This window comes from Mobula birostris, chromosome X, assembly GCF_030028105.1.
Source record: "Mobula birostris isolate sMobBir1 chromosome X, sMobBir1.hap1, whole genome shotgun sequence".
In the NCBI taxonomy this organism is placed as follows: domain Eukaryota; kingdom Metazoa; phylum Chordata; class Chondrichthyes; order Myliobatiformes; family Myliobatidae; genus Mobula; species Mobula birostris.
Window position 1 is genome coordinate 45,761,401 of NC_092402.1, and position 22,178 is coordinate 45,783,578.

The 22,178-nt window shown below is 39.8% G+C and overlaps 1 protein-coding gene across 19 annotated transcripts in view; it reads left to right on the forward strand.

Moving 5' to 3' along the window:
• Nucleotides 1–22,178, forward strand: part of raraa (retinoic acid receptor, alpha a) — an 866,000-nt gene that overhangs the window by 787,551 nt on the left and 56,271 nt on the right. For all 19 annotated transcript variants that reach the window (XM_072249116.1, XM_072249115.1, XM_072249119.1 and 16 more), the window contains one exon: nt 18,116–18,257. In XM_072249116.1, the coding sequence (XP_072105217.1) occupies nt 18,116–18,257 (142 nt within the window). The remainder of the gene's footprint in view (nt 1–18,115; nt 18,258–22,178) is intronic.

A 22,178-nucleotide genomic window follows, 5' to 3' on the forward strand; every position in this document is an offset into this window, starting at 1 on the left:
TAAAACTAATTTACCAATTTATGTATTTTGCCCTTCAAGCGTTTTATTTAATCAGAATCAGGTTTAATATTGCTGGCATATATTGTGAAATTTGTTGTTTTGCTGCAGTACATAAAATCTGAATTACAATAAGAAATATATGTAGCTGGGGGAAGAAGCTGTAACATGAAATACCTACGTAAATTTAGCTTAGATACTTCAATAAAACTATTGCTAATGCAGTATGATGTCTTCACATTCAGCATTACACCTGAGTAAAATATTGATTTATAGTTATTTAAATCTGAGGAGAAGTAACCAATTAATTATCTCTTAGCAAAGCAAACTTTGAAGACCTTTGGGAGTGGGATGGTGCAGTCAATCACCACAACATCAGTTTTGTATTTGCTTTATGCAAACAAAGAAGCAGTGATTAGAGAGAGTGTGAATTGATTCACACCAAGGCATCAGCCTCTCTCTGCTCTCCTAATCATCCTTTTAACTTTTATCTCCTTGTGTTTTAGAAGTGGTACAGTGTATCTTCATGAGTTACATAAAACTTTCAGCAACAATTTAACTGAAAATTGCACAAGTATCATGATACATTTAAATCATGTGATTTGCTGAATCAAATGCACATGAACTTCGTTAAAATAATTTCCAGGCTAAAATGATTAAGATTCCTCCACCATTTGCCATGTAAGTAGAAGAGTATTTGCTATCAGTACCTTCAATAATGACACCTCGGATAGACACTATAATCACAATAAACTTGAATTCTTAAGAAGTGCAAATCTCTTCAAAATACTAAAAGCTAATAGTTGATTGTCAGCTTTACTATTTTAACTTTTGTATATTTGTGAAAGCAAATCTTGTTGAAGACGACAAAAATTGTGTTTACTTCAGTGATTACAAGAGAAATTTGGATAGACACGTGGATGAGAGGGGTATGGAGGGCTATGGTCTGGTTGCAGGTTGATGGGACCAGGCAGATTAATGATTCAACACAGATTAGATGAGGCAATGGAGCTGATTCTGTGCTGTAGTGTTCTATGACTAAAGAAATGGAAGTATATTTCATGTAAACCCAAGAAATTGCCTATAATCTGTTTAAAATTCATTTCCAAGTTCTGCTCAAGTATTTATCCTTGTTTTGTGCTTAGGAACAATCCAGTAACCCTTATTTCATTAACTCTTTGGAATAAATCTGGTGCTTGGAGCAGTCAGTTTGACACAATCACACAATCTCTGGTTATTTACTGAGGATAGCAGAAAAGCCCAGGAACTTGGAGATCTTTTTTTCACCAATCAATCGCAAAACTCCAGAGCTTTATTACTGACTAATCCAATACATTTAGTGCAAATGAGTTTATCCAATTTCTTTAAGAGGAGACAAATTGCACAAGTCAAAATGCCACAACATTAAATCTATCAAGAGTTAAAGGGGCACAATCTTAGCTGGCTTTCACTGATGTAGTTTTTCTTTGATTCCATTATATTTCTTTGTATCTACTATGAATTCTTGCAAGAAAATGAATCGGAGGGTTGTGTAAGGTGAAATATATGTACTTTGACAATAAATTCGATCTTTCAACTTTGTATTACCTCAAAGGATTTGTATTTCTGAATGAATGGCTTGCAACACAAAGTTTTTCACTATCTCATTATACGTGTGGAAATAATAATTCAATACCAATAGAAACACTGCAGGCTTGTATTTGTACAAAGGCCATTTTGTTTTTGCCCAGGGTAGCCAAATCACTTGGGTGTAAATGCAGTACTTTTTAGATATGATCTATACATGCACAATTGTAAGAGCCCAACCAACAAAACTGCAAACAATAACCAAATAATCGGTTTCATCACTTGAAGAATAAATATTGACAGCACAGTGGGAGAATGCTTCTGCTCTTCTTCAAAACATGGGATTTCTTGTTAGCATCTGAGAAACCAAACATCATCTAATATTTCATCCGAAAGGCTTTAGACAGAGCAATACAATCTCTGTGTTGCGATCAGATATCAGCTTCTGTGTTTAAAGCCACTGGAGTGAGAACGTATGACTGTTAAGAAAGGGAATAACTTAGACAGCCTCTTGAGTCTATTCCATCATTTAGTTGTATTGTAACTGATATACTCTACAATTCAGATTAAGGTGTGATTAGCTTTGTCACTTGCGCATCGAAGAATACAGTGAAATGCATAGTTTGCGTCAACACAGTCCAAGATGTGCTGGAGCACAACACAGCATGCTCACAACTTACTAACCCTAACATTGCACTTTGGAACGTGGGTGGAAACAAGGGCACCCAGAACTAACCCACACAGTTACAGGGAGAACGTGCAAAGTCTTTCCAAACAGTGGCGGGAACTGAAACCCGATCTTTTAGTTGGCACTATAATATAATATCATTACACTAACTGCTATGTTATCCTGCTGTGATAAGAATTTGAGGTTTTTATTTGCCTCTTTGTATTAAGTACTTTCTGATTAATCCTAAGAGCTTACCTTTAACTTTAAGGTTATGCCACTTATTCTTGAGCTTCCCACCATAGAATCTTTTAACTTAAGTACTCTCATGAACAAATCACTTGTCAGCCTTTGATACTCATGGGAACCCAAACCAAGTATGGATTTTAGTAACTTTGCAGCAAGCAAACCTGTAGTTCTGTTGTTTCTTTTCTCCCTTCATTGGAGAAGCAATTTACCTTTCTGATAGCTGAATTCCCACACAAAGAGCTTTTAAAAATAAGTGGAAAGTACTTAAGTTTCTTCAGCTACCATTTTTGATATTTTGGTGTGGGAAAACTTCAAACTCTGGAGATTTATTTATCCTAACTCTATTTTGTTTTCTCTATTTCTGGCACATGAAAATGCTACCGCTAAGTTATGGCTGACAGTAGCAGTTTCAACAAGCTAGCATTTTGGGGCTGAGGGCTCTCAATACAAATTTTCCTTCAATAGCAAACCAAATTGCCCCTTGCTGAGAGCCAGACAGACATGGAATATTCTAGGTTTGATGTACAGTATTAAATTAGTTGATCTAATGGATTTGAACTTGGTGCTTTCAAGGTTTACTCTGAACTGGTAGTGAAAAGAAGAAAGACAAACTAACGACTTATATCGTTGATTTTACTCGTTGGAGTTTAGAAGAATGAGTGGGGAGGGGGGTTCTCATTGAAACTTACTGAACATTGAAAGGCCTAGATAGAAAGGACATGGAGAGGGTGTTTTTAATAGTGAGGAAGTCTAAGACAAGAAGACACAGGAGAATGGTGTCGAGAGGGATAACAAAATCAGCCATGATAGAATGGCAGAGCAGATTCAATGGGCCAAATGGCCCAATTCTGCTCCTATGTCTTATGGGTCTTGTGATCCTCATTGTGTGATTCCTTATCAGAAATGTCTGTTTTGTGCGGCTTTGATGACACCTGCAGTCAGCGGATCTGCATTTGTTTATGACTCTCATGTGGCATTATCTCTTAAACTAGGGTTCCCAACCTTTTTATATGCCATGGACCAATGCCATTAACCAAGGGGTCCATGGACTCCAGGTTAGGAACCCCTGTTTTAGACCAAGAAACCATTACCTGAAAAATGATGAAATGGTCATTTCAGCAACTTAATACAAATATGATGGTAAATTGCCTGTTGAAAAATGCAATATGGGTAGAATATCTTACAGAAAGATCACCGTTTTTGAAAATGTCATAGTCATAGAGTCACACAGCACAGAAATGGGCCCATTGGCCCATCTAATCCATGCTGAACTATTAATCTGTCCAGTCCAGTTGATCTGCACCAGGTCCATAGCTCTCTCCATACCCCTCCCATCCATGTACCTATCCAAATTTATGCTAGAAATAGCATTTCAGATTTCACTGTTAGTCAGGGTGAAATTATGAGCGGGAGGAGTAGAGATCTAAGAAAATTGAATATCTTCGCATGGATTGAACTGTGTCATTTGGGCCCAAGTGTGTGTGCTTTATATCGTACACATCAGTATAAAATCCATGCATTTTAAAGCAAATATGTAAGTTGAGTAATTTAAAAAAAATTAAGAATGAAGACTACGTAATGAAATGCGGAATACTTTGAAGACAAAGCTATTGTAAATCTAACTCCAAAGTGTTCTTTGTGTTTTTTCCTCCTTTAATATGAATTCATTTAAATTGGATCTTAATACTATTGTCTCAGTCACGTCCGACATGATAACAGTGAAACAGAATTGATTCCTTCCGAGTACACCATGTGCCAAAGGGAAATGTCAGGGAGAAACAAAAATATATGGGATATATGCAACTAAGCAAGGAATCCCATGAGACATCTTGGATCAGTGGGAAGCAGTCATGTTAAAAATACATTGTTTAGTGTAAGGGAAGAGAATGGAAGTGGTTTGCTGCACTGGAATTGCAGAGGTGTTTACCCAAGTCAACTGCAGTGCTTTTGTGTTTCTCAAGACATTAAGATCCAAACAAGCAACTGTTAATGGAGTCTTGTTCAGGAAGTGATACAGATACAAAGCTAATATTCTTGAGTCTTTTGTAGTTCTTAACCCTTGACTTTAGATGGCAAGTTAGGTGAACTTTTTTGGTGTCTAGAGTCTGATATATCCACCAATACATTTGGTTCCATACTTTGCACTTTTCTGTAGTGTAGCGTTACGAGAGCATGATCCTTCAGAAATGCTATCTTTTAAGGCTGTTTGTAAGCACATTAATACATTTTCCCAGGCACAAAGTATGAATATCATTGCAGAGTTAATCAATTTGTATTGTAAATTAGCTTGATAGAGAATTTTTCAAGATCTACAATATAAACCATCAGTAATGAGTTTTTCCTTTGATTTTCACTATCTTTGCCTAAAATCCACAATATCCTTGCCAGTTTTGTGACAATCTTATACTAATAATAACATGGAAGCAAAGCATTCTGTCTATCAAGTCCATACTGGCTCGCAGTGGAGCAATCCCTTTTGTCTCATTCCATCTCTGCTTACTTCCCTATACATCTGTAGGTCATTCCCTCTCACTCATTTTTATCAGCTTCCCTTTAAATCTTTTTGCTACTAACCTACCCAAAGGGATAATTAACCATGGCCAATTAACCAGCACATCTGTGGGATGTAGGAGAAAACCAGAACACCTTGAGGAAATCCACAAAGTCACGGAGGAAATGTGTGAACTCCCTGTAGACAACATCTAAGGTCAGGATCAAACCTGTGTAGCTGAAGCCATGAGATGGCAACACTAATTTTTGCATATTTGTTCTGCTTATCAGTGCTGCTACTTAATTGATCCAAGAACTGGATAAGAGTGGTATCCCCCTTGCAAACAATTTGCTGCCCACTCCAAATTTCACCATACAATTAAAGGGATTGTCTCTTAAGCTCATAAATTTACCAATCCTTAAGAGGTAGCAAGACCAGCCAAAGAACAACACATAGTACCCTTTAGTATTTAGTGCCCTTATCACAGAAAAGTATTAGATGGTACTTCACAGCAGCATGAAGAAATGATAATTTATCAATGAAGGAAAGATTCAGAGGAGTGATCAAAACTTGAAGAGAGACATAGCCATTTTGTATTGAGCTGACGGGAAATGTTTTTGTTGCTGTTGTTATGAATCTTTAGATTTCTAAATCCCAGACACTGTTGGTACTTGGTCATGGATATACTCAAGTCAAGGATAGATTAGAGTTTAGATATTGAGTAAATCAATGATACTGCCGGAAGGCAGACCTGAATGAAAGATCAGGCATGGTCTTTTGAGCAGCAGCGTGGCTCAAAGGGCCAGGGTTCCTTTGCCTGTTTCTGTCCTTATGTTTTCATCAGGTAATTGGAAGAGAAGAAGGTAGAGATTCTGGTGAGTGGTTTATAATTAACTCTTGTTATAAGGACTGCGATCTGTTTAAAGACGTGTTTGTACTTTAAATGGAAAATACAGAGTAATTGGCTTTACTGCTATTCCGTGCCACAGGTCAAATGTGTCACGGGCTTAAGCTGTGTATATTTAGAAACTGTATGGAAGCTTAGCCATGCTGGAGGAACAAAGCTGATGTTCCTAAGTCAATTGAAGTCCTTAAAGTTTGCATTATTGGGGGCAAGACAGCGTGACCTTTTTTTCATTTCTGTAATCGGTTCTTTACCACTGACAGTTCCACATCTGATACTACACTCAAGAACCTTTCTGAATATTTATATATTGGTTGCTTTTTCATTGTCAGTCTTAATTCAGTATGTTGATAAATTTTAAACCAGAAGATTCTGAAGCACAGTAAATTAAGCTGCTTGATTGTATCTATACACATCAGCTGAAGTGCTGCTAAACCTATTAAAGTAAAGTGACTTTTGTTTGTCAGTTGGCATTGGTTAACCTTACCAGTAGTGCTGAACATGTTTATTCTTCAGGCCCATGTTCAATAGCCAGCTGTGACTATTATTTAGACTTGATTGTGTTAGCTTTCCTGGTTTCATTGCAGTTGCTCAGGCTTAAATTGCTCTTGACAGCAATGGAGTGCTGTGTTTTGACAGTGAGGAAAAGCTAATAGGGTGAGTCTTGTAAAAGTGATCACCTGTCAAGTGGTTGACATTGACATTAGAGTAAAAGGTCCAACCCCATATACTTCATATCTGGAACTGACAAGGAAAAAAATGTCTTGCAAATATAAATATTGTAATAGCCCCAGGTAAATTATAACGCACAAGGAAGTTTCTTCAGTAGTTAGGTTACCAAATACTTTGAAAACACTTGTTAAACTAGTTGGGTGAATGTTTCCTCCATCTGTAGGCTCAATATAATTTAAAAATGTTCTGTTGTACTAGTCCCTTATTGTATTTTTTCCTACTCTGGTGAAGGAAGCATGTAAATTGTACAAATAGTCCAGAGAACGTTTACTACACTAACAGCTTGAACAGGGTCTACTGGACTTTAGTCGAGTGAGAGGTGGCTTTATTGAGACATGGAAGTTCCTGGTGATTGGTGTGGAAAGGGCGTTCCCTCTTATGGAAGAATGTAAGTCCAAGGATCATCATTTAAATATAAGGGATGGCCAATTTAAGGCAGAGTTGAAATAGTTTTTTTTCCTCTGAGCATTGTGAGTTTTTGCAGTTCCTCAGTGTGGTGGAAGAGTCTTTGGATATTTTTGAGGCAGAGGGAGATAGATAAGGAAAAAGGTGAAAGGTTACTGATGTGAAATTGAGATTGCAATCAGATCAGCTGTGATCTGATTAAATACAGCAAATGTAAAGAGCCAAATGTTCTATTCCTGCTGCTCACTTGTATGTTCATTTATACAAATGACACTCGCATTTCGAGTCAAGGTCAAGTTAGTGAGCATGGGCAGTCACCCAGATACCGGAATAGACTGCTTATTCCTTGCCTCTTGCTGCAACTAAATAATTATTATAATACAAAGGTTTACATTTGGTATTCTGCAAAATCAAAATTTACAAAAGCTGATGATCTCTAATGACAAATGTTTTGATTAATTTGCCATTCAATGTTTCCTACTACTCTCCACTGCAGATGACTCCTCTATTAAGAGTTGCAGAAATAATTACATTTATATTTGAATTACGAGGATGAGTGAAGCAAAGAACCTGGGAAGTTAATTCTGCCACAGTCTGATTACACCATTAACATTATGTCAGGTATTTGAAGCAGCCACATTATGTTGAAAGAGATTGTAAATAGCTATCTTCTGATAAAGTATGGGAAGAGCAATGTCTACACTTTGTGAACATTTCATGCTGATACAGGTGTCCTAGCTGAAACGAATAGTCCATAAAGCTTGTGGCTTGGCAGCTTTCTTCAGCAGTACGTAGCCTCATTTCATTGGGTCATGTTATGCCAGCACTGAAGACTATGATTCAGAGCTCAGCCTGTGACTTTTGTTTTCTTAAGCAGAGAAGTAATTTGGGGAAATAACTTCTGCATGGCTATTCTGGTAGATTAAGGGGACCAGAGTGATTAATCTTGACTTGATACCAATGGTAGAGTGAGTGATATACAGGACCTTGAGCCTACAGGTTGTGGCAGTGTACATTTCTGTTGTTTCTACATGGTCTACAGCATCTCGAGATACCCAGTCTTGAGCTGACAATTCTGTTCTGCATCTGTCCCATCAACATAATTATGGTGCAACATAACACAACTCTGTGAAAATGGGACTTTGTCTCGACAAGGATAGCGCAGTGCTCACTTTTCTCAAAGTTATTGTGGACAGATTCTTCTGCCAAAGGTAGATGGGTGCAGACACGGCCAAGTATATCGATTCCTTGCTTTATTTCACTGGCTATCTTCTGGAGACCCTGTTTGGAATATATGGCTACATTTGTCTTTGATAGTTTCACTCTTCACAACTATACACACACTTGCACGCATACTCACGCACGAGTTTTTGCCTCCACCACTGGTTAATCTATTTGCAGATTTGTAATATAATCCCACTAATCTGTTTGCTGCTTAGTTCAACCCATACAGCGTCATTAAAGGCAGGACCATGTGGAAGAGGTCCTAAAGAGTTAAAAGAAAACAGTGTTGAAGACAAAGATTAGGGTCATTGGGAGTGCTGAGTGATGAATGAGATGTTCCTACAGGATGAATTCCACTCCATTTCTGACAACTTGTGTACTGGGACTTGCCAACCCACTTGAAAGTTTTGGGAAGTTGTCATCTGCTGACTGTGCCAGACAGCTAGCTAAAAAGTCCTTCTGAGGTTTCCTGGGAGAGGCTGTGGGGCTCTTGGCTTGGCCTTTCCAACCAAACTCAATTTAAAGTAAATTTCATGTAAAAGTTGATTTTTAAAATTCTTTAGAAGGCTATGCTGTGAATCTTGAATCAGCAATTATGGCTGCAGCAAAATGAGACAATTTGAAATAGCATGAGCCATATTTTGCCTTCATTGTCCAGTTAGTAAAGTTGATACAGAAGTGAGCATTAAAACAATCCAGTAGTCTCAGATAATTGACTTAATTATCAATTATCCAGGGCTGTGCTGAATTAATCCAGGTACCCAGTTTTGGCTTGACTTTACAAGAAAGCCAGTGTTTGGATGTTTGTTGAGAGCAGGACCAGTTTTGACAGAGATCTGCTGTCAGTTAGCCCATTGGAAGCTCACTCTCTAGTCTCTGCGTGCTTTAGACAAAGATACCACTGTAATCTGTGCAAATGTTTCATGGGAAAATGTATGTGGCTTTGGAATAGGTTGGAAGGGGGAATAAAAGGATAATACACCTGCAACCTAAAATTATATTACAATTGATGGATAGCAGCAGATGTTGTTTTGAACTGCCCATTTGAAAGCTCCCAGAAGATTGGCAATGTATCTTAAAAATATGCTAAAGTGTGTAGAGGAAACTTGGCAGCAGACTGAGCTAACCATATATAATGTGCCGAGTAGTTGAAAAATTAGCACTCTTGGCAACGTCTTTTGTCTGTTTAGATGTCGATTTTGGATTTGAATATTGGATTCGGATCTAGGCAGAGGAATTAAGGGGAAGTTATTTGCTGCAGAAAAGCTCTTTGCCTCAATGGGAATTAAATTAGGCCAGGTGTGTAATTATCAGAAGCTTTCTGGGTGAATTAGGAATGTAAATTATCAGTAACCATATTCAATGTATTTGTTAAAGAAAATATTCAGCACTGGCTACAGACAGCTGCCTAACAGATTTGCAAGAATCTGGTCCTATCAACAGCCCACTGAAAACAGCTGTCTGCAATGAGGTCAGCCTACTTGGGAAGTAGAGGCAGGAATGCACAAATATTTGAGCCAAATTTCCAAGTTCATGCTGCTGGTGGGGTTATTGCCTGCCAGTGACACAAATTGGGTATGGTGACCACAACTGCTAAATATTTGCAGCCCTTTGGGAAAGCTTCCTGGCCACACAGGCTCTGAGGATCAGTCTTGTTGTATTCAGTTATACTGTAGTGTGGAGAAGAAAAATATAGGTCCACAATCCCTTATCCGAAATCTTTGGGGCCAGTTGCATTTCGGAATTCAGAATTTTTTGGATTTCAGAATATTGATAATTAACCTGTTTCAGTGCGGTGGACTTTAGGACCCGGGGGAGCTCTGGACATACACACATCCTCCAGTATACTTTAAATCATCTCTAGATTACTTATATTTCCTAATACAATGTAAATGCTATGTAAAATAGTTGTTGTACTGTATTGTTTAGGGAATAATGACAAGAAAAAAAGTCTGTACATGCTCAAACAACAAGTGCTGGAGAGAGAACTTCCAGGTTTTCCCGATCCGCGCTCTTTTACAAATACTATTACAGTTTATTTATAGAGTAATATACTGATAAATGAAATAGTGGGATAATTATAGACCATAAATGCACTAGTACATTTTATTTCCAACAAAAACATTCGATAAAACATAAAAGTGTACAGTTTCAAACGAACCAAATCAAACACATGGTAAATGACTTATTGGAATAAATGTAGAACGTAAATACTCTAGGACATATACAGGTTCAAACTAAGCTAAATACGTACAGGTACCTCTAGTTAAGTTGTATTACGTCTGGCAAACTAAGCTAATACTCTACAGGTACCTGATGGGCCAGGAACAGGATTCTCAAGTTTTGAAGCAGCACTACGACAGACGGCATTTTTAAAGACTTCTTCAAGTGTCATCTGTCTCATTAACATAGGTTTATGTCTAAGCAATCTCTCTTTAACTGAGTAAACTGCCATAATCCCTTGCTCACTGATAAATGCACGTTGTTCAAGGCCAGCAATTAACTGATCACACATTTTCACCATATCGTCATCAGCCGTTGTTAATGTTTTTCTAGGAACATAGAGCCAGTACAAAGCTGTTTCATCAGCATTGTAAATTTGTTCGGGGTTAAGGTTTTCATCAGATATTACCTTGGCAAATTCGTCAATGTAGTTTTCAGCTGCTTCATGATCAGCAGAAGCTTTCTCAGTACAGATTTTCAGATATTTTACACCATGACGCTTCTTAAATTTCTGCAGCCAACCCTCTGAATATTTTTCTGTGTTATTGATAATGATAGATGCTTCCTTCTCTTTTTCTCATTGTTACCCATAGGGGTATCTGCACCTCTTTTTCACATTTTCACAGTGAAATTGAACACAAAGTCAACATGAACACAAAATATCAACGAACAGCAAACGCACGTGTAACCAGTACGAGCGCTGAGCCACAACTGACGTCTGGCGGCCTCTGCTAGTGCTGCCACGTCACACCTGAGTGACGTCAGCTGTTGGCGCGCCAAACAAGCCTTGTTATGACACGCTCCACACTCCACGACAAAAACTTCGGTTTTCGGAGCTTTTCGGATTTCAGAATTTCGGATAAGGGATTGTGGACCTGTATCTTGTGTTTTGCATATGATAACTTTGCAAAGTGCTATATATTAGAAGAAAGGTAAAAGTAACTTTCATTTATATCACACCTCAAGTGGCACAGTAGCATAGATCAATTGCTGCTGCTGTCTGTAAGGATGTTCTCCCTGTGACCGCATGGTTTCTTCCTGGTGTTCCTCTGACATGTTTCACTATATGTTTCGATGTTTTAATGCACATATGACTGATGGTCTAATCTAATCATCATGGTAACACATCCCAAAACATTTTCAAAGCAGATCATCAGATATTTTGTTTTTGCTGCACCTCCAAAGTAGGATTACCCTTGTGTCTGAAAAGGTGGAGGACGGATGCATTAGCTTCCAGAGAGCCAAGTGTGGGACAAGGTTTGTGATAGAGTCATCGATAACTATAGTACAGAAACAGTCCCTTCAACCCAAATTGCCATGCTGACTAACGTGCCCATCTAAGCTAATCTCATTTGCCTGAATTTAGCCCATAACCCTCTAATCTTCCCTATCCATGTTTCTGTCAAGATGTTTTTTAACAATTGTTATTGTACCTGCCAAGCTTCCTCTAACAGTTCTATTCCATATGTACACCACCCTCTGTGTGAAGAAGTTGCTACTCAGCTCTCTTTTAAATCTCTCCCCTCACCTTAAACCTATGCCCTCAGTTTTAATTTTTTTTTTTGACTGGGCATTCTCCTTACCTATGCCCCTCATATTCATCTCTATACAAGGCCACCATAATGCTAGTATGTAACTATTAGAATCTATTATAAAAGACATTCTAACAGAAGTTTTGGATAGCATTATCAGGATTGGAGAAATTCAGCATGAGCCTATGAAGGGGAAACCATGCCTATTAAATCTACTGGAGGTTTTGAGAATGTAACAAGTAAAATAGGTGAGGGAGTTCCAGTGGGTGTGAGCCATAGAGCACTAAAGCACAGAAACAGCCCCTACATCCCATCTAATCTGTGCTGAACTGTTATTTTGCCTGGCATGGTGTGTTTTGGCTTTCAGAAGGCCTTTGACAAGGCCCTGTTCAATATATTAGTGCAGGGGTCCCCAACCTTTCTTGCACCGCGGACCGGTCTAATATTGACAATATTCTTGCGGACCAGCCGACCGGGGGCGGGCGGATGCTCAAGAAGGGTTAAACTCACCTCAACATGTCTTTTACAGTTAGGGTCGCCAACTTTCTCACTCCCAAATAAGGGACAAAAGTAGCAGTCAAATCCCGGGACATTTGTGTTTACCCCAGGAAAGACTACAATGACCATGAAGCCTTGCACAGGCACCTGTGTGCGCATGCGTGACATGCACATGTGCGTATGTGCCGATTTTCCCCCCCACAAATCGGTTTTGCCTTCATCTTCCCAACTACACTGTACATACATTATTTCTACTTCATATAGGCTGTGTATTCCTGCTTTTACTATATGTTAGTGTTATTTATTTTCGGTTTTATGTGTTATTTGATATGATTTGTTAGGCTATTTTTTGGGTCTAGGAACGCTCAAAAATTTTTCCCATATAAATTAATGGTAATTGCTTCTTCGCTTCACTCCATTTCGGCACGAAAGGTTTCATAGGAACACTCTACCTTAGCGGGAGAAATACGGGACAAGGGCAGTCCCGTATGGGACAAACCAATTTAGCTCAATATACGGGATATCCCGGCAAATACAGAACAGTTGGCAACCCTATGTTCAAGTTCAACAGTGCGTAACAGAGAATGAAAAAAAGGTGCAGCTGACTCGTATCGTTTCCTCACGGCCCAGTAGCACATACTTTGCGGCCTAGTGTTTGGGGACCGCTGTATTAGTGTGCAGAATTAAAGTACATGGATTTGGGGCATTATACTCCATTGACTGAGCATTATTTGACTTTCAGAAATGGACAGTTGATATAAATGGGTGCTTTTCCAGGTGGCAGGCAGTGACTAGTCAGGTTCCACAGAGATCAGGTGCTTGGGCCTCACCAATTCACAAGTGGATGAGGGTGTTAAATGTGATATTTCCAATTTTTCTGACAGCATAAAGCTGTTGGAGGTGGGGGGGGGGAGATGGGCGCTGTGAGGAGGATGCAGAGTGGCTCCAATATGACATAGACAAATTGAGTAAATTGGGAAAAGAAAAGGTGCAACAAAGATCTGCATATAGGTATGTCCTTATAGACCTGGCTAAGAGCAACTTTCAGGTGTAATAAGCAGCTGGGAAGGCAAATGGTGTGCTGGATAAAAACCAGAAAATGCTGGAAATGTTCAGCAAGTGAGACCATATTTGTGAGAAGAGAAACCTGAGTTAACATTTCAAGTCAAAGACCCTTCATGAGGTCATTGTTGTAAGAGGTTTTTGAGTTCAGGAGCAAGGATGTCTTGCAGCTGTGGGGACCCACATCTGGAGTTTTGTGAGCAGTTTTGGTCTCCTCTAAGGAAGTTTTTTTTCTATGGAGAGAATGCATGGAGGGTAAATAGATTGATTCTTGGAATGATATGACTGATACATGAAGAGAAATCGGGTTCATTTTGCCTGTATCCATTTGAGTTTAGAGGAATAACAAGGGATCTCATGCAAATATCTAAAAGGTTAACAAAACTAGCAAACAAATTGCAGGATAAATTTGTCAATGGCTGGCGAGTCCAGAACTTGAGGACACAACCCTGGCAGATGGGGTGTACCATTCTAGAACAGGAGTTCCCAACCTTTTTTATGCCATGGACCAATACCATTAGGCAAGGGGTCTGTGAACCCCAGATTGGGAATCCCTGATTTAGAACCATGATCAGAAATGTCTTTATTGGAAATGCTGAGTCATTAAGCATATTCACGAAGGCAGTAAATCTATTTATTAATGCTAAAGACGCCAAGCAAAGTGGGGAGGAAGGAAGGAACATGACACTGATATGGGCCACCAGTCATAATTATCGTGAATGATGGAATAGAGCTGCTGCTATTTTCTGTTTCTGCAGAACAAGAGAGTATTTGGCCTATCATGTTGTGCTAGCCAAGACAGAAACCACTACTGAGCACTACTGGCCCAGAATATTACTAGGTGTGTGCAGCAGTTGACATGGTGGGCCAAATGGCCTGTGGCCATATTGTTAGACTCCCTGGCAAAGCAGTAAGGAAACTGAAATCAAGAATGTACAAGAAAATAAAACTGTAAGAAAATAACATTATGAGTGGGGTAAATGTTTGGTTTCACTGGTCATTGTTGAATGCCTTACCCAGGTGGTTTGTCTTCACATGAGAAACTGCTAAAGAATGTTAACTTTCTGCTTGACTGGGAGGCGTCATGGATGAATGCTATTATATTCCTCAATGATTTACCAAATATAAAAATATTCAATTCATTTTATAATCTCTGACCTATAAATCTTTATTTTGTTTCATTTATTGTTAAGGCAAAAGCAGATACCAGTGAGATGGAGTTTCAGACCAGCTGATGTTAACCACATGCAGTTCTATGATTATGGACTAATTTGATTTAGCATCTGTTTTTTGTCTACTTCTCTTTCCCATTGGCACACATAATAAAAGTTAAATTTCCTTGTAGGATTTTCCACTTGTTCACAATACCATAGGTGGAAGAATTTGAGAATATATTAGGGAAAACCATCATGTTGCTTTGTAGAATTGATGTTGATGCTGTTTGCCGTACTGATAATCAGTCAGCTTTTTATTGGTATTGAGCTAGTAACAAACAGAAATATCAGGGCAAAGTCTGATATTGCCTGCACCAAGTATTTGTGTGTGAGCTCTTTCATTTATGCTCACTGACTTGGTATCAGAGTAAAGAATGGGATGACACAGTAGCGTAGTAGTTAGCACAAGGCTTTACAGCGTCAGCAACCGGAAGATTGGAGTTCAATTTTTGCAAGTGATTTGTACATTCTGTCTGTAACCAAGTGGATTTATCTCCAGGTACTTTGGTTTCCTCCCACTTTCCAAGAAACACCTGGGTTAGGCTTAGTAAGTTGTGGGCATGCTACGTTGGCACAGGGAGCGTGGTGAAACTTGTGGGCTGACCCAACACATCCTCGAGCAGTGTCGGTAGTTGACGCAAACAACACATTTCACTGTATGCTTTGATGTACATATGACAAAGATAATCTTTTTCTTTAGAGCTATTGTTGACTTTCCCATCCTGGGCCTGAGGTTGGTGACAGCATCTCATACATTGGTTGACATTAACCAATTCATAAGGGTTAGCAACTAACTCTAAAGCTAAACAATGAAGGGCAATTCTATGTTGCCTTATTAGCGATATTTTATAGAGACATAGATATTTTTATTTTTTATTTGCAGTTTAATTATTATTGAAGAAATTTGCCTACATATATAATATAACCTGTTGATGTATTAGTGAAAAGCATTAATTTGGACACATGAACACTGCCACCAAACTCATAGTTCCTTTCCCCCACGCTGCTCGTTTCTACTTCCTACCCAAGATCCACAAACATGACTGATTGGGTAGGCCCATTGTCTCTACCTACTCCCGCTCCACTGAACTCGTGTCCATATTCCCTGACCCCATTCTCTCCCTTTGGTTCAGTCCCTTCCCACTTATATCCATTACACTTAACATGCTCTCTATCTCCTCAACAACTTTCAGCTCCCTGGCACTGACCACCTCATTTTCATATGCACTTCTATCCCCCATCAATAAGTCCTTAAGCTGTCAGCTTCTTTTTCAACAAAAGACGCAACCAGTTCCCCTCTAACACCACCCTCCTCTATCTGGTGGAACTGATCCTCGCCCTCAACAATTTCTCCTTTGGCTCCTCCCACTTTCTCCAGACTCAAAGGGTAGCCATGGGTACCCACATGGACCCCAGCTATGCCCACCTTTTCATTGGCTACATGTTCCAAGTTCCAAGCCTTCCCTGGTAATGCACCCCAACTCTTCCCCTGCCATATTGACAACTGCATTCATTGGTGCTGCTTCATGCACCCACGCTGAGCTCGCCAATTTCATTATCTCTGCCTCCAACTTCCACCCTGCCCTTAAATTCACTTGGTCCATTTCTGATGCCTCTCTCCCCTTTCTCAACCTCTCTGTCTCCATCTCTGGAGACAAACTGTTTACTGACATCTTTTATAAACCTATCGATTGCCATGGCTATGAGCCTCTGCATCCAACACATCATTATCTGTAACTTCTGCCAACTTCAACGAGTTCCTACCACCAAATACATCTTTATCTCCCACTCCCCCTCCTCTGCTCTGTGATTCCTTTGATCATTTGTATCTCTCCACTAATCTCCCTCCTGGCACATGCTCCTGCAAACAACAGAAATGCTACACCTGCCCATTCACCACCTCCCTTACCTCTATTCAGGGCCCCAATCAGTCTTTCCAGGTGAGGCAACACTTAACCTGCGAATCTGTTGGGGTCGTCTACTCTATCCAGTGCTCCTGATGTGGCCTTCTCTAACATTGGTGAGACCAGACTAAAATTAGGGGACTGCTTTGCCAAGCAGTTTCATTCCATCTTCCAAAAGCAGAATTTACCAGTGGCCAACCATTTTAATTCCTATCTGCATTCTCATTCCAAAACATTGGTCCATGGCCTCTTTTGCCACAGTGAGGCCACTCTCAAGGTGGTGGAGCAACACCTTATATTCTGTCTAGGTAGCCTCCAACCTGATGGCATCAACGTCAATTTTTCCTTCCGGTAATTTATTTCCATCCCCATCCCTCTTTTATTCCCCACTCTGGCATCTTACCTCTTCTCCTCAGTTGCCTATCACCTCCCTCTGGTGCCTAGTCTTACTCCCTTTCTCCCATGGTCCACTCTTCTCTCCTATCAGCTTCCTTCTTCTCCAGTCCTTTCCCTTTTCTACCCACCTGGCTTCACCTAACACCCAGCTAATCCTCCTTCCCCCTCCGCTCACCTTTTTTATTCTGACATTTTCCCTTTCCCCAGTCCTGATGAAGGGTCTTGGCTCAAAACATCAATTGTTTATTAATTTCCGTAGATGCTGCCTGACCTGCTGAGTTCCTCCAGCATTTTGTGTGTGTTGCGTGAGAAGCGTATACTATGAAGAGCAAATTACGAATTATGACTTCCGCAAGATTGTTTGAATTGCAGTCATCTGCACGAAGTCCTTTCACTGGGATCAAAGTAGCCTATGTTCTGACTGATGCACAAGCAGTCTGCAGGCAGTGTCCCATCTGTTACATGTAAATTTCTTTGAAGGCAGGTTGACCCTTTATATGAAGCAGGTGAAGGATTATATCATGCTTTGAGTGTGGGTTTTGTCGTATCAGCAGTGAAAGTTCACTGATAGTTTTTACACCACAAAGAGGCAAACCCTGCATATGAGATGTAGTTTCTGCTGTCTTTCTAGCTGAACCATTGAAGGAAATATTTTCCTACCTTGGAATAGTGATTTGGCGTTGTTTGTTTGTTTATTTATTTATTTATTGAGATGCATTGTGGAATCGATCCTTTTGGCCCTTCAAGCCGTGTTGCTCAGCAACCCTCAATTTAACCCGAGACTAATCATGTTACAATTTACAATGAACAATTAACCTGCTAACTGGTCTTTGGACTGGAGCACCTGGCGAAAGCCCACAAATTCCATGGGGACGATGTATAGATTCTTTACAGCTGACATTGGAATTGAACCCCGAACTCCAACGCCCAGAGCTATAATAGTGTTGTGCTAACCGCTATGTTACTGTTGATCCCATTGGTCTGGTTGCCTGGTGATTTAGTTTGTAATCTCTGCAGTAATATATTATTCTCTTTCTATGTTTACGTACAGGGTTTTTTCAGAAGAAGCATCCAAAAGAACATGGTATACACTTGCCACAGAGATAAGAACTGCATCATCAACAAAGTCACCCGCAATCGGTGTCAGTACTGCCGTCTGCAGAAGTGCCTGGAAGTTGGCATGTCCAAGGAATGTAAGTTTCTGTGCTCCATCTGACCTGACAAACTTACACTTAACATTTTGTTTTTGCTGTTGCATGAAAGTGGTGGAATATAGAGTGAACCAGCAAGATTTGCAGTAATCGGATGTTCACCAAATTGTAAGAATTTTGTGAAATGTATTACTTTGCCTTTTCACCAAGTTTTCTGTGAAGCTTAGAGGAATGAGAAGAAGGCTTCAATGGAACTTACAAAATTGTTACGGGGCTTGGCAGGCTGGAGTTGGGGATTTTGTTTCTCCTGGATGAAGAATCTAGAACCTGGGGTCACAGTCCCAAAAAGAGGAGTAGGCTGCTCAGGACTGTGGTGAGGAGAAACATCTTCTCTCAGATGGTGGTGGACTTGTGGAATTATCTCTCCTAAATTCCTGCAGAGGTTCAGTCTGCAATTTATAGACTGTGATAGTTTTCTGGAGATGAAGTGAATTGAGGGAAATAGTACAGGAAAATGGTACTGAGGTAGGACATTAGCCCTACTGCTGCTCCTACTCCTTGTATTCTAATGCCTTAGTTTCTTTGTTCTAAGCATTCCTTTATTACACTTTCTGATGTCTCCTTTGCCAGCCAGGAAAACATTTACTGTCTTTCCAAACAAACTGTTTTAGGTTCCTTCTAGAGAGCAAGGGAACCCTGAGATTCCTTTCAAAGCTCTCAAACTTTCCATTAGGCCCTTGCTCCTGCTCTCTCTATCCTTACCTCAAACCAGTTTGAAGAGCTCATGCCTTTCTTCTCTGAGGATGCCCACTTTGCTAATCCATCTAACATTTCACCAACTCAAACTTCTTCCCAAGCTCATCTCCAGGCTCGCTTTTTTTCAAGGAACCCCTGATAGCCATTCTGAATTCACATTGTTCTGGAGATCCCTGATGTAACTGGTTCTGCCTCCTCAAAATATTGTCATGCTCACAAAGAGAGTTGATCTACAAGACGTTTATTGTATTTCATTCCGAACTGAATTTTCAGCCCTCCTCCAGAGTTTACCACTCACCCACATACTTGGAGCAATTTATAAGGCCATAAGACGTAGGAGCAGAATTAGGCCATTTGATCCATCAAGCCTATTCTGCTGTTCAATTATGGCTGATTTATTAACCCTCTCAACCCCATTACCCTGGCTGTTCCCCAGAACCTTTGATACCTGTGGCAAGAAAAAATTCCACAGTTTCAACACCCTCTGGCTAAAGAAATTCCTTTTCATCTCTGTTCTAAAGGGATGTCCTTGTATTCTGAGGCTGTGTCCCCCAGTCCTAGACTTGCCCACTAATCCTCTTCATGTCCACTCTATGTAGGACTTTCAATATTTTTTAGGTTTCAATGAGATCCCTCTCTCATTGTTCAAACTCCAGTGAGTACATGTACATTGTCACATGTAAGTGTGATAAATAAAGGTAATCTTTAATATTTATCTTTATAATCTATTTATTCTCCATCATAAAGACCACTTGCTTTGGTCTGCAAGATAATTCTGTTCCTGAAGACTCCTTTATGCCTTTGTCACGTCAAGACCTAACCGTTCCCTTCCAGCACCCAGACACGGAAGAATGGCTTATTATGCTACCAACGGTCATATGTTTGGGATGTGGACGAGAACCCATGTGTTCATGTGTGGAATCCACACTGGAGATCAAGACTGAGCTCAAGTCACTGTAGCCACGAGACAGCAGCTCTACCAGCTACACTGCAGTAGCCTTGTAATAAGAAATGCTGTAATGAAGTTGAGATCATAGTGCTAACCATGAAAGGATTTCATCTTGTTAAGAACTGTAAAGGATTAGTCATGAGACCCAAATGATCCATCTTCAGCAATGCTGGTATTCCCAATTTATGCCCATAGCCATACATAGAATCCCCTTTCCTACTTAGTAGAACACTAATTTGTGACAGGTTGCAACGTGTTGCTGAATGAAAGCCTAATAGTTTTAGGCATTTTGCAAAGCAGCTTCCAGTCAGATTCTTGCTTAACTGAACCATGACAGAAATTAAATGAGTTCTGCCTAAAGAAGCCTAAAATGGTCTTGTACATATTGAGCTTTGCCTACAGGTACTTAACATTTGTCAGAATCATAAAGAAGCTAATTTGTCAGCTCCATTTATCATATAGTTACTTGAATTTTCTCAAAGGTGGCCAATTTGAAGAAAAGGCTGATAATTTATAGTAGAAAATCTGTACCTTAAGTTGTGGGCATGTTTGCTATGTTGGCACTGGAAGGATGGTGACGCTTGTGGGGTGCCCCCAGCATATCCTCGGACGTATTGGTCATTGACGCAAATGACACTTTTCACCGTATGTTTCAATGTACATGTGACAATAAAGCTAATCATCTTTTAAAAACCTTTTCAGAACACCCACTCTTTATGTTTTTAGCATTATGTGTTTCAGGTCTCATTTATTTTCTCTGTCCTTGATCTACTGGCAGTGATGCTGTGTTCAGCAGTTCCTTCTGCATCAGCCTGGACAGTGGGTGGACCAAATTCTTTCATTACAAAAAGTGTAGGGACAAACAGTCATGTCCTGGTTCAACATCAGCCATTTCCTTTCCATTGGGAATCACAGCTTGCTTGCCCTCATACCTGCTAGTCCCATCTCCATGTCAAGCAGTGATCTTAAATTGTATGACTCAATCACTGCACAATTTAAGAGCTGCAAAAGCACCTCACTGACTTAAATTGCAGTGATAATTCTACTTTAAGGCAGTGTTGGTTTCAGCATTTAGTTGAAGTATGAAAACTAGACACCAGATGCTGCCAGCATTATAACATCCAATCTGTCTTCTAGCACCAATATAATGAAATCTCTTTTCTCCAGATTGAGTTTATGTCTACTTTGTGCTGAATTATTTGATCTGAAGCCAAATGGTACAGATGCAGTTGTTGTCTTAGACATCCTGATCTCCATCCTGGTACATGGTTGGGATGTGTGTAAATAATTTATTTATATATATATATATATAGAGAGAGAGAGAGAGAGAAAACAATTTATAATTTTATTGTGCATATTGCACTGTACTGCTGCCGCATAACAGCAAATTTAATGGCATATGTAAGTGATAATAAGCCTGTTTCTGATGGTCCGGCTCCTGACTGTTCATGATTAGCTGTAAAAGGAGAATGCTTTCTTTTAAAAAAAGTTAGTGCTGTTAGGAAACATACAAATTTCAGTTTCACTGGCCTCTCTCTACCTAGCTCCAGGCAGGTCAGAGAGCAGTTGGATGTCAAGCCAGATGGCTTTTAGGAGGCTGTGTTTGGGAGTAGCAGCCCACATCACCAGATAATGAAGCACTGCAAAGAGCAAATACACAATATTAACTCTGTCCATTGGGTTTCCTTAACACAGCTGCACGTGCTAAGCTCTGTAACGTGAACCCGTTCATGCCAAGATGAGGCAATCGCACAGTCCCCTCTTGTGACGGACTGATATTACCACCCTGTGATCTGGAATGGATTCTAAATTTTGGAGATTACGCATATTGGATTTCTTGGTCACTGGCTGACTAACAGTGCCAGTCATTCATTCAGCTCCTACTTGTCCATAGACTTTCCAGGGGCGAGAGCTGTGAATGTGCTTGTCATCCAATCATTGAACACAACAGCACCCTCTACAGAGAGCCCTATGTGAACAGGTCAGGCAACTGTATACTGTACTACACTAACCAGTCAGTAAATAGTTCATTATAACTCACTGGGATATGAAATTGAGAAAGGTTGATTAAGATCGATGAAAAATAAATTATTTATAATTTTGAAAGTAATCTCCACTAATTAAAGAATGAAACAGTAGGATTCTGCAGAGTTGTAAGTTGCAAAGTGGAAACTAATTTGCTGATAAAGCTAAGTGCAGCTGTTGAAAAGTTACTAGGCAGTCGATAACTTTTTTCTGGTAAGTTTGTTAAGTTACAG